This window comes from Bos javanicus, chromosome X, assembly GCF_032452875.1.
Source record: "Bos javanicus breed banteng chromosome X, ARS-OSU_banteng_1.0, whole genome shotgun sequence".
NCBI classification, from domain to species: domain Eukaryota; kingdom Metazoa; phylum Chordata; class Mammalia; order Artiodactyla; family Bovidae; genus Bos; species Bos javanicus.
Window position 1 is genome coordinate 53,258,627 of NC_083897.1, and position 13,243 is coordinate 53,271,869.

General features: G+C 44.8%; 1 protein-coding gene across 1 annotated transcript; it reads left to right on the forward strand.

The window, feature by feature from the left end:
- Nucleotides 1-2,762: 2,762 nt before the first annotated feature.
- LOC133242962 (nuclear RNA export factor 3-like) lies at nt 2,763-11,711 on the forward strand. The gene is made up of 18 exons (XM_061409256.1): nt 2,763-3,438; nt 6,007-6,163; nt 6,384-6,537; nt 7,151-7,234; nt 7,338-7,442; nt 7,555-7,635; nt 7,951-8,049; nt 8,161-8,268; nt 8,415-8,524; nt 9,093-9,129; nt 9,480-9,548; nt 9,631-9,686; nt 9,826-9,933; nt 10,054-10,112; nt 10,219-10,334; nt 10,431-10,473; nt 10,988-11,060; nt 11,588-11,711. The coding sequence occupies exons 1-18, from the start codon at nt 3,435-3,437 to the stop codon at nt 11,709-11,711; spliced, it is 1,587 nt and encodes a 528-aa protein (XP_061265240.1). The 5' UTR covers nt 2,763-3,434.
- The last annotated feature ends 1,532 nt before the right edge of the window (nt 11,712-13,243 follow it).

The following is a 13,243-nucleotide window of genomic DNA, read 5'->3' on the forward strand; positions in this document are numbered from 1 at the left end:
TTTAAATGACCCTCTTTACTGATCAGATTTATTTGTATTATATAGTATAAAACATGTGCTCTAAAATATGTTCCTAATATTTTGCCAATAATTTGATTTATTTTGTATGTGACATTTTTGTTTGGGAGAGACATGGGCTTTTTATCACTTCACTTCAATTGCTCTAATTAATTTTGTAACAGAGTTCCAAGCTTTTCTTGCCTCTCAGATCTAGTTTTGGTTGTCCTGGTGTCAATGCCATGTTGATAGGGTCCTCAAACAACCTTCTCCCCCATGTCTTGGTCTTGAAGATAGGTGAAATCCACTCCCTGGATATAGGGCCCCAGGAATTGAAGTGTCCTGAAGGATTTGTGTGAGGCTCAGGTTGAAGCAGAGGAAATTAGACTCCATGGAGGGAAGGAAATGGTCATTTATGGAGTTATATTAGGCCAGATGCACTTTACATGGTATCTTGTATACGCAAACACAGATTCAAATATTTTCCCCATTATTAATCAATGTAGACTTTGGGCTAAAGCTGTTTTCCATTTTGTTATGAGGCCCTCAAGTCTTTGGATCTAGAATTCCCAGTGGACTAGTACTCAATGCAACCCTATGCATTACTCACTTTTTCAGTCATGCACGCTAAATTGCTTCAGTTGCATCTGATTCTTTGCAACCCTATGGACTACAGCCTGCCCATCTTCTCTGTCCATGGGATTCTCCATGCAAGAACAGTGGAGTGGGTTGCCATGCCCTCCTCCAAGGGAGCTTCCTGACCCAGGGGTCGAACCCGTGTCTCTTGTGTCTCCTGCATTAACAGGCAGGTTCTTTACCACTTGCGCCATCTGGGAAGCCCTTTATTTTTATATTTAAAAATAAACCACGAAAATTAAAGGAATTTTTTTACTGTCAAAAGAAAAAAATGTAAAAGATTGAAAAGTTTGGAGACAACATTTCAAACAGTATTACAGCTTTTGTGTTCATGTGCAAGAGCAAACAGGATTTTTGATAATCAATAGAGAAAAGACCAAAAAAAACCCACAAATAATTCATCTAAAAAATGAAATGCTTTTCAGTAAACATCTGGAAATATGCCAAACCATGAACTGAAGAAATGAAAATCTGAAGATGTCATATTAAATTAAAAATTAATTTGCATATATTTGCATAGGTAACTTAAAATTTTATTTTATTTATTTATTTTTGTGCCTTGTGGCATGTGTGATCTTAGTTCCCCAACCTGGGATCAAGCCAGTGCCCCTGGATTGGGACTGCAATATCTTAACCACTGGACCATCAGAGAAGTCCCTGTAATGGAAAATTATAAACAATATTATATCTAGAACTACATACCTACACAAATCCTTTAAGATAGGTATATGCATTACCATAAGAGAAACACATCTGGAAAATGTGCACTAATTGTTTTACATTGGATACCTTGGGTACGTGTGGGTCATGATAAGGTGATCGTGTAGATGGAAGGTTGAGAATAATTTTATTTTCCAGATATACATTTTCAATGTTTGAGAATTTCTGATTAGGCTAATTTGTTAAGAGGAACACTTGAAAACAACAACTAATTGACAAAAACGTCCAATATATTTACATGTTATAAAAATGTTCACATGTGGTTGTTTAATAAAAAGTCAACTTCAACTTTTGACTTGACAATGTATCCGTGTATTCGTATGCATTTGTGTCTTACATTTCCCTCACCTCAGATGTTCACACACTCAGGTGTAGATTTTCTTCATCTCTCTCAGGCGTTGTACTTCTTTCAGGGCACAGAGAGCTGGAGAGGAAGATATTAAACATTCCAGAAAATTCTAGTTCATGAACTAGAGCCCAGGCTTTTCCTTCCTTTCTTCTTTAGAAACCCTCTGATTTGAGACTTTCATATCTACAGTTCTGGCTCTAACGGAGGCAGTGTTTCAGAGAGTAAAGTGAGCAATGGAGAGCTGTGGGGAGCAGCAGATGAAGCTTCCCTTGCTCACTCCCCGTAGGCTCACCCTCTGCTGTGCAACCCAGATCCCAACAGGAGCTGGGGACCCCTGCACTAGGGGATATCTGCCTACATTGGCTATTTTTTTTTTTAAAGGAAAGACTAATTTTTTTTTTTCTACTGTCATTGCAGTGACCCACCAAGCTCTGTTTGGTATTTCCTTTTTATTTTCAAGGATTTTTGTTGTTTTGGTATGATCTCTTTGGAATGGATTAGAGTTAATTCTAGCCACCTGATTATTTTTAGAATAGTCAGGTGGTGGCTCAGACGGTAAAGCGTCTGCCTGGCAATGCGGGAGACCCGGGTTCGTTTCCTGGGTCGGGAAGATCCCCTGGAGAAGGAAATGGCAAGCCACTCCAGCACTCTTGCCTGGAAAATCCCATGGACGGAGGAGTCGGACACGACTGAGCGACTTCACTAAACTTGCATAAACTTCAGAAAAACCCCTTTATTGCACCAAGTATTTAGTAAAGCTATGCTTCAAGAAGGCATCTTCCAGTCCATGGAGCTCAATTCCGGCCTGTTTCTCCCAGTAGCATCTGGATGACCCTAAACAAGTGCAGCACCTCAATAAGCCTCAGCAACCTTGGAAAGTTGATGATTCTGGTATCAACGTCCCCTTGTGAGGAATACATGAAAGAAGAGATGTAATGTAGCAAGGACCGCGCATTTCCTGCTGCTGCCCCTCCAGTTCTCTGGGTCTGCAAAGTGAAGGAACACAGTGTAATGTAGCTGATGCAGCAACTGGCACAGAGAGTTCTCTGTATTTGTAGCTACAAGTATCAAGATCCCTGCTGCTGCTGCTGCTGCTGCTGCTAAGTCGCTTCAGTCGTGTCCAACTCTGTGTGACCCCAGAGACGGCAGCCCATCAGGCTCCCCCATCCCTGGGATTCTCCAGGCAAGACACTGGAGTGGGTTGCCATTTCCTTCTCCAATGCAGGAAAGTGAAAAGTGAAAGTGAAGTCGCTCAGTCATGTCCGACTCTTAGCGACCCCATGGACTGCAGCCTACCAGGCTCCTCCGTCCATGGGATTTTCCAGGCAACAGTACTGGAGTGGGGTGCCATCGCCAAGATCCCTAAGCCTCCTGATTCTAGCTGGCCTCCTCTGCAGGGGTGGTACTGTTGGAAAGAGTTCCTTGGATGTTATGCTGGTAGCAAACTCAGAGGGCAGTAAGTACAGGAAGTTAAGTCTCCTCTGGCCCCCAAGACTCTCCTCCTCTATGACCTTGGGGAAAGGACTTCCTGTTAGGACGCCATCTTGTTTGTGTGGCTGTTAAGACGCCATCTTGTTTGTGTGGCTGTGACGAAGGTGTTTGGGGCTTGCACTCTTCTTACCTCAGCAGTTTTCCTTGATATTCTACAAGCTTCCAGCTCCAGACCCACAGATTCTCTTCCAGGGCAGTCTGTGAGGACGGTGGTGACAGATCTCTGCCTTCAGGCCACCCTATGGGTGAGTGGTCTGTGTGAGACCTTCTCTTCAGAGCCCCCCAAAGCAGGAAAGGTTCTGGGTTCCCTCCCACACCCCAAAGCACAGGACCCCCAACCAGTTGCCTGTTCTTCAGGGAAAGCGGGGAGAGAGCCCAGACTGACTATTTTCCGGTCTCTTGAGGAGATGGGCCAAGCGAGCTCTGACACACCCATCTCGATTCCATGTGGTAAACCTCCCCTCCGATGAAAATGGCCGTTGCTGACTTGAATTTTTCTCTGGCTAAGGAAAAGGCATGAGTCATGTTATCTTCTCAGGTCTAGGGTTTGGAGAGTGGCGAGGGTCACCTAGGTGGAGGGTAGGATTATATAAACTAATATTCTTTGGATTTACACTAGAGGTTGGGGAGGGGCAGAAACCCGACCGTTACTACTGGATATTACATTAACAGTTAGGGTAAATTGTATTAGCCCTTCGAAGCTTCTTAAGGCTTTATTGCCGGGCACATGATATATTCTGGAATGTTTGATGAGTAGTCATGTGCATTGTTCTACGTCAATTAAATTAATTTGTTTAAGTCAGATTTTAAAATCCTCTCCCTCTAGCTGAGATTTTGGTCTGTCATTTTATGTGTCACTCAGTGGGATGTGTTAAAATTTCCCACTGTGGCTGTGGATTTGTCCATTATTTCTGTCAGTTTTTGCTTTGTATGCTGGCTTTAAGAGGCATACAAATTTAGAATGTATATTACTATCTTCTTATTGCACTGAACCTGTTATCATAAAGGAATTTCCCTTTTAAAGTGTACCTTTTTCTTTACTGATATGGTTATAGCAGTTTTCTGAGGTTAATGTGAAAAGGTGTACATTTTGCAATTTTTTTATTTTCTAATTTTCCTGATGATTAAATTTTGCATATGTCTCTTTTCAGGAGTATTTGAGGAAAGGTTTCTTGTCCAGTCTGATACAATCTGTCTTTCTATTTGGAGTATTTCGCCTGAATCTTCTAAAATAAAAAGAGATATAATTTGGTTTGTGTATATCATATTATTGTGTATTTATTGTTGCCTCTTCTAAGTTCCATTTCCTTTCTTTTCCTTTGATATGGTGAATATTTTTTAACTATCAAATCATTACTTTGCATGGTTATCGAGGTAAACATTCTTTTGCTATTCTTGTAGTGTTTGCCCTTCAGATTACAATGTACATTTTTGCCTTTTCACAGTCTAATATTAGTTAATTAGTTCCTAAAACTGCTCAGTTATGGGGCTTTGAGACACTTTGATTCCATAAACTCCTTCCACATTTATTGTCACGCATTTTCATACTCTATATATATAAATCCCTGAAGGAAATTATTATCATTGTGTTATATAGTCAATACTCATTTAAATTTTCCTCCATATTCACAAATGTCATTCGTCTTTCCTGTATCTGTGTGGCTCCACCTAGGGTGATGTTTCTTCTGCCCAAAGAAGAGCCTATAATATTTCTTTAGTTTGGATCTTTAGGTCACAAATTTTCTGAGTTTTTGTTACATGATGTGGAAATGCATGTCTTTTCTTTTAAGGATGTTTTTCCATAAAGCATATTTTTTGTCCTATTAATATAGGTCTTTTAAAAATTGATTTATTTATTTTTGGCTGTGCTGGGACTTGTTGCTGGGTGAGGGATTTCTCTAGTTGCAATGAGCAGGGACTACTATCTAGTTGCAATGCACAGGATTCTCATTACCATGGCTTCTCTTGTTGCACTCTTGTTGCAGAGCACGGGTTCTAGGGCACATGTGCTTCAGTAGTTTTGGCTCATAGGCTCTAAAACACAGGTTCCGTTTCTGTGGCACAGGGCCTAAGTTGTCCTGAGGCATGTGGAATCTTCGCAGACCAGGGACCCTGGTGTCCCCTGCATTGGCAGGTGGATTCTTAATCACTGAACCACAAAGGAAGTCCTCCTATTAATATTGTTATCCTAAGTTGATATCTTGGTACATTTGGAAACTTCTCAGCCAAGTTCTCTTCAAACACCACTTCTCCCCTGTTCACTTTCCTTCTCTATGGGGCTCACATTAACCATGTATTAGGTATACTCATTGTATGACCTTTAATTCTCTTTTTAGGGGGAGGGTATTCTCCATATTATATCTCTCCAGGTTCCATCTTGGATCTTTTCATAAGACTTACCTTTCATTTCTCTAATTCTTCCTTCAGGGAGGCAGATCACCTTTGACCGTTGAACTGTCACATCAGGGTAGATTTCAGGGTAGGGTTTATTGTACTTATAGAGCAGAGCAGAGAAGTGAGACTTGGGGATAAAAAGCCACTTGTCCCAGGTCACCTAACCTGAACCAAGTAGAACACAGCCTAACATCACAGACTGCACTCTACATCCAGACCCTTTCCCTGGTTTCTTGTCTGTGACTGCTCTCGACCTCTCATTTCATGAAAAGTGGAGTCATGGTGAGGTCTCTCAGCCATGTTTTAGCTCTATGATGCATGTATGTTTAGATTATAAAGAATGATGTTTCTTCATTAGTCATATTTACTCAGGACTACTTCTGATACTGGGACCACTGATATGTTGTTGTCAATTTTAGAGCACACTGATAAAGTGAAGTCTTTACAAAGAAGAGCACAAAGCTTGGGTATTTACCGAAAGCAATACGCCTGTTGGTCTGAACCGGTCACTTCCCAGCAGCAGCAAGACAGAGATTCAAAAGAAAGTGATGCTCATATGGTCATCCAAGGAAGATAGTAAGTGACCAGTCACCATGGTTGACATGTACTAACCACTGAACAACAAAACCTTGCAGTTAAATATGTCATTCTTCTCTCCAACTTGCCAGAGTAAAAAGTGATTGGATCAGGTTGATGTTTGAGCAGTCTTTATTACAACTCTGGTATCATTTGGGAGAATGTAGAGAAGACTTTCTAAGCCTATATGGACCACTTTTTTCTTTCCACTTCCACACAGTGCTCCCTATGCCATTCCATCCCATCACTGGAGAAGTAGTTTTCAGAGAAAAGACCAAATGCATGTTAACATGGAGACAGAGCAAAAGCCTCCGGAGAGAACAATGAAAACAAATAGACAGGATGAGACCTTGGAGAGCTGGTTCAAGATTATTGTGAGTATCCTGGCTAAATGAACCTAATATGTAGAAGATGACAGAGTCGTGTTGGATTTGTGTAGAGGTGCTGGGAACTTTTCTGGGGTAGTGGTGTTGGTAATCTGTCTTGATATTACTAGGAGGTATCTTCTTAGATCATCTAAGGGCAGGTGCAGAGAAGCGGTATGAAGGAAACAGACTGACTGCAAGGAGGAGCATGGGAGAGGTTGACTGAAAGCAAAGGAGGAAGCCTACTGCCATGGGGATGGAGCATTTCATACCAGATGACACAGTTTGGCTTGAGCTGGGTGTGGGAGGAGGTTGAGTCTCTGGGGTCCGTGTCACAGTGACAGAGGTGTACCTCATGTGGATCTCCTGGAACTTTATAAAAGGAAGTACATGTGAAACATATTAAGTCAATTTTTTTTTCAGGAAGAGTATCTGAATGCAGAGAAAGTGTATATAGAAAATCCTTGTCTCATACCAAAGTTAGTGATAACAGATATTGTTTTATCTTAAGAAATTATTTAAAACCTGAAAAATGGCCCTAAAGCAAGACACAGTTGGGTCTTACCTTAATCTTGGATTCCATTGTATCCATTCTCTTTCCCATTTGTTCTCTGATTCCTAGATTCCCTTCGATATAAAATATGATGAGAAGTGGCTGATGAATTTGATTCAGAAGAAGTGCAGTGTCCCCTTTACTGCAGTCGAAGTAAGACAGGACATGGAGATGATGCGACAAACTGGGGTAGATTGCGGGCCCAGAGAAATGGCACCGGTCTCATGTTCTGCTTCTCCTGTCACTCTTCCTACAGTTTCACTATGAGAAAATGCAGGCCCAGTTCTTTGTAGAGAATGCCAACGTTGCCTGTGCATTGAAGAATGTCAGCGGCAAGATTTTCAATGAGGATAATGAAAAGGTATGTGTCAAGGGCTGACTAAGGGCAAGAGGGCAGGAGAGCGGCATGGTCTTGCTTGATCCCATGCACAGATTTCCTGGAGCTTACCCAGCCCTTCTTGTGTTCTCTACAGATATCTATCTTTGTTGAGCCCTGTGATGCACCTGAATCTGTGCAGAAGACACTGACATCTGAAAAGTTGGAGCAGATAAAGGTAATGCAGACTCAACACAAGCAGTGCCCTCATAGCCAGACCCACCTCTTCCCCCAACTCACCCTCAGACTCAGGCTCGCTGGACCCCATCCCTAACTCTGCAGCTCACCATGAACAAACCATATGATGCCTGCCAGCAAGCTCTTGACATCCAGAGGCTCCACTTTGGCCCTGGTATGGCTACAGTAGTGACTGCAGGGCAGGTGAGGGTAGAGGGTCTGTCTGAGTAGAGCACTCAGAGATGGTATCATGGGGAGGGCTTGGTGCTGGAGGTGTTCCAGCTGGGACCCTCTCAGCCTGTTTCCCTCCTTATAGTTTCCTGGAGACTTGATAACACGTGGTATTGGAATGACATGGAACCGTAGAAATAGCATGGCTGCTTCCCTGCACGTCTATCCAGGGATCAGGCCCATGGTGAGGACCTAGGCCCAATGTTGGGTCCAATGGTGAGGGAGGGGGACATTGCGTAAAAGAGGCAGATGTCTCAGGTATTCTCTTTGGGGTCCTCACTCCCTTTCCTCATAGCTTTCATCTTTGTACTTGAGCAACAAGAAACCCTACTTGGTGCATGGCCTGTCCACCATTATGGAGATTTCTTCCACCATGGAGAACTTGAATCTCTCCAACACTGAGGTGAGGTGGGGCACCCAGATCCTCCTTCGAAAGGAATGTGGGAGGCCTTATGGGTGATGACAGACAAAGGAAAGTGGATTTGTAGGGAAAGGAAGGGTGTGGGTGCAGAGCCATTTGGTCCATGTGGGTGTTCCCTATAATTCTAGGTGAAGATTGCAGGGGAGATGGACAAGGGTCATCAGCTGGAACCAGAAGGGATGTGTGCAGACAGAAGCGCTGTGTGCACCACCTTCCGTGATGAGTCAGCCAACATGAGGTCTTCCTCTGCCTTGTCTCTACACCCCTATGTCTCTCTCATCTCTCCCCTCCTCCCTCCACTCCCTTTCTGTCTTTATTCCCCTCCCTACCTCCTGAGTCCCACCTCAATCACCTCCCTGCCATAGCACCTGGTCATCCCTGAGGTGTGTCCTGACTTGACAGCATGCTGGACTCCCAAGTGAGGTAGCAAAGCCCCGGGCTCCCATCCTCCCATATCTTCTTTTCTCTACAGCCTTCACTGGGCCCTGGAGGAAGGAAGGAAGGGATGGAGGGGAGTAAGGCCTGCGGACTGGATTTGAAGTGCCGGTCCCTGTGGCACTGCAGAAGGGAGTCAGAACAGTCTGGCTGGGAGCTACGCAGAGGAAAGGAAATGGAGGAGGAGGTTCAAGGAAGGGGTGGAGGGGACAGTCTCCCTCTTGGTCCATCCATAGAGTGGTGACCAGGGCCCTTGAATGCTAGGATACTGAGGTGTGAGGGTGCTGTTATTACTGTAAGTGACTTGCTCCCATGAGGAGGGTCGCATCCATAGTTTCACTGACATTTTTCTTTTGTCTTGATTTTGGCAGCACCCTCCTGGAGTTGTTCCCCAGGTTACTAAGCTTGGTAAGTGCATTCCTTGATCAGACGCCTCTGACTAGTGCTGACAGTGCCCTCAAACTACTCAGAAACCCGTTAGGACATGTCCAAGTTCCGTTTTTTAGCCTGACCCTTAAATCTCCTGGGGGAGGGGGATGTACCATTCTCTGTGGGCACCTGAAAAGGCTCTGGATCTTCAGCCATGTTCTCCACAGGCTTTGGGGACCCATGGTGATGACAGAACATGTAGTCCTGCCTCCGGCATTTCCAGGGACACTTTCTTCCCTACCCCCAGCCCATCCTGGGCCCATCCTTTTCCCTGACCATCCAGCACCACATCCTGGACTGCACTGCTGACTTCCTCTTCCCTCCCCTAGGATGGCCAGGAGACACTCTCAGGTTCTAAATGTGCTGTGGAAGCCCCCAAGTGCTTACCAATGTACAAGGTGAGCACAGAGGATCCAGCAGGGTTCCAGGTGGTACAAGAGGGTGTGTCAGCCCTTGTCCTGAGGACTGTTTTAATTCCAGGGAAGTTTCTTTGGATCTGATCAGGTGAACAGTCAAATCCTGCAATTTCTTCAGCAGTAAGTACCCCTGGGAATCTGAACAAGGGGAGGGCCAGGACAGGGGAGGCCACCCAAGCTCAGGTCTGCACATGGGAGTTTTCAAGTCTTCTTTGAGCTTCAGACCACAGAGAGAGACTCGCCTCACTTCTTCCCTCAGCTATTACTTGATCCATGACTATGGAGATCGCCAGGGACTGCTGGGCTTTTATCATGACGAGGCCTGCTTCTTCCTGACCATTCCATTCCACTTCAGGGACTCAGGCTTGTGAGTATCACAGTGTAGACTCCTCCCCCAGGCCATGTGGTTCCCCAGCAGATGCAGGCCAGCTCCTGCTGACACCTATGCTGGCCAGACCACCACCCACTGTTCCTCTGTGTCTCCTAGAAGCAGTATGTGTGCGTACTTCTTGGACAACAGGAATATGAAGACACTCAAGGACCCCAGTGAGTGTGTGGTGTGAAGATTGAGCCGGAAAGGGTGGTAAGGGGGCCAGTCATAGGGTCCGTGGCATGGAAGACATGACCTTTGCTTTCTTCCCCTCCCCCACAGACCCACGTGTCCAGATGATGAAACACACAAAACATGACATTGTGCATGCCCTCTGTGCATTACCCAAAACTCAGCATGACTTCAGCTCCTTTGAGGTAGACATGTGTTTCCACACGGTGAGCACCTGCTTCTTGCTTGGTGGTGAGGGGCAGAAAGGCACAGGTGGGAAAGAGGATGAGGGGTGACTGAGTACCTGGTCTCTTCCTTATCAGGAAACGATGTTCTGCTTCTCTGTCAGTGGGGTGTTCAAGGAAGGTGAGTGTGTGTAGCCCGCTCCCCCGATATGCCACCCTGCTCTCTCACTTGATCAGGCTCCCTCCCACCAGAACTCTTCTTTCCAGATTCCCTCCCCAGCCCTCAGTCTTCCCACAGACAACCCAGGTCTGAACTGCGTCCATGTCTGCCCTGCCCACCCTGGGCACTAGGGACACAGGCTGTGGAGTTTGGTGGCTCCCATACCAGATCCTTACACTGAGAACCTGGGCTACTACTTAACCTCACAGTTTCCTCATAATATCCATCTCTTCAGCACCTGAGAAAAATGCATCCCATGAACTTGTGAAGTGGTTGTCATGGGGACATGTCACTGGGAGCAGACATCTCCTACAGTTGCCCTCCCCATTCCTGACATGCAACTCCCCATGTGAACAGATATCCCCTCAGCATGAGTGTCAAGTTAGACCCTGACTGGGGAATGACGTGGGAGCCTGTAAACACGTGGGGCTCTAAGGGGGTACTCTTGCTTATTGTTTGTTGTCTGTTGTTGAAGTGGAAGGAATTTCTCAGGGCTGTGTCTGTGCCTTCACCCGGACCTTCACCACTACTCCCACCAGCTCTTCCAGGTGAGAGCCATGTTGTGGGTGGGATGGCCCATCCAGCCTGGGCTCAGGGCCCTGGGCATGTGGATGCAGATCTTAGGCTGACTCAGTATTGTGGAAAGCCAGCAGGGAGATCCAAGGACCAGTCTAGCCTAGTGGTTAGGAAGAGCATGGGCTCTGGAATCAGCACATGGGTTCTCTCCTTGACCCAGTGCTCACTCTCTGTGTGATCTTGGTCAAGTCTCATCATCTGTCTGTGACTCTGTCTTCTGAAAATGGGGATCAGACTGTACACTCCTGTACAGTTACTGTTCAGGGTAAATGTGAAGTTGTCCCTGGGTTGGGGAACAGACCATCCATTGAGTGAAGCTGGTAGACAATCTCTCTGAAGGTGAGCTCTGTGCGAGAGGCAGAGGAACCAATCAAGGAGCCTGGGGACAGACACAGGAGGTTATGGAAAGGATCTAGGTGCTGAGTGTTAGTGGGAGAAGTCAGGGTTGGGGTGCAGTTGGTCCATTCATAAATTGTCCACACATGCATTTTTCCTCCAGTTTTTGCATAGTGAATGATGAGCTGTTTGTAAGGGAAGCCAGCCCCAGTGAAGCTCAGCGTCTGCATTCTCCATCCCTGTGTCAGCCACCTTCATGGTCATCCTCTCCCCCGAGTAGCAGGTAACAGTGCGGGCTTTCTGCATCCTGTTTGGAATCACCTTCAATGGTCTCAGAAGTGAGTGCTGGGTTTGCGTGGACATAGGAGGGAGCTGGGATGAGTGTAGGAGTAATTAATGGGAACTTGAAGGTAAATTGTTTTCCTTGTTTATTTCAGTTACTTTTACCCTGAACATTTCATTTTTACTACATAGGAAGCTACTAGTTGTTTTGAGCAGGCTTGAATCATTTTTAGGAGTTTAATGAAATTTCTCCCTGTGTTAATGGACAATTGGGTGTTCAGATGTTTTTATCATGATACAATCAGCATGAGGTTCATTTCAGTGTATAATACACAGTATATGTGAAAGAGAAAAATAATTGTTCCACAACATAACACCTTAAGATAACCCTTTTGTTTTTTATCGTCATTGTATCTTCCTGAAAGTTTGCTTATGTACATATATACGTAATTGTACATGTGTATATATATATATATATATTTGTATTTTTATCTACAGAAAATGAGATCTCATCATGAAAGAGAGAAAAGGAAACCACAGAAGATACGAAGACAAAGAGAGGCTTCTGGCTGAATCGGGACCTGAAAGTTGAGCAAGATTGAAAGTTAATGTGAAGGAGCCATCCCATCTCATTTTTTATGCTTAAATTTGCCCATACACTTATTTTCCTTCATAACCTCTTATTTCTATTGCTGAGTTAAGTTATATCTCAAATGGAATAGTACAAATTGTGAGCCAAATAAATATTGAGTTATTACTGCATGAAAGAATGGAGCGTTGTATTTCAGTAAAATGGTAGTACTTTTTAGTTTTTTGTCCCGCATGGAGGCAGCAGATATTGGAAATTCTGGTGTGACATGGCTGGATGTTGCATGATCTGATACCTCCTGCAGTGTTGAATGGGAGACAGGTCCACACCGGGAGCCAGCACGGGAGTTCCCATCCATGACAAAGGTCATGCGGAGAGGCCTGATATGCAAAGGCGAGTCAGGACTCGAGGGGCCCCCTGGATCTGCTTGAGCATCTACCCCAAAACCAGAATCTGTCTGTTTTACTATTTTACGACTTTCACCAACTCCTCTGACATTAACGGGGGGCTATCCCCGACCACCTTTCTCTGAAGGAAATCAACTTAAAGCTCCAGTTAATTAGCCTCCTGGGCATAAGAGGAGTGTTTCAATCCAAACCCCTCAGATGGCTCTCTAACTTCCCTGACAGGTTTATCTGGACTCCTATAGCTACGCATATGATTGTTTACAGCCTCCCAACCGCGAGAGGCACGGGAAGCCTAAGATATTCAAATAGTATAGAGCCTCTTGTGGAGTTAGAAATTATTAGAATAGATCTGGTGGAGGATTTCATTGTTGAGCCAATGCTTGCTGCCAAGTTTCCACATCCCCTGTATTGGGTCCTTGGGAGTATATTAATTAATATAGTTGGTATATAGAAAAAATAAGTAGTGGCCTTGGTGTTAACAACTTTAGACCCTTAAGGTAATAAATTCTTTCCTTCTTGTAAGCCCACTGCACCTTTGCCC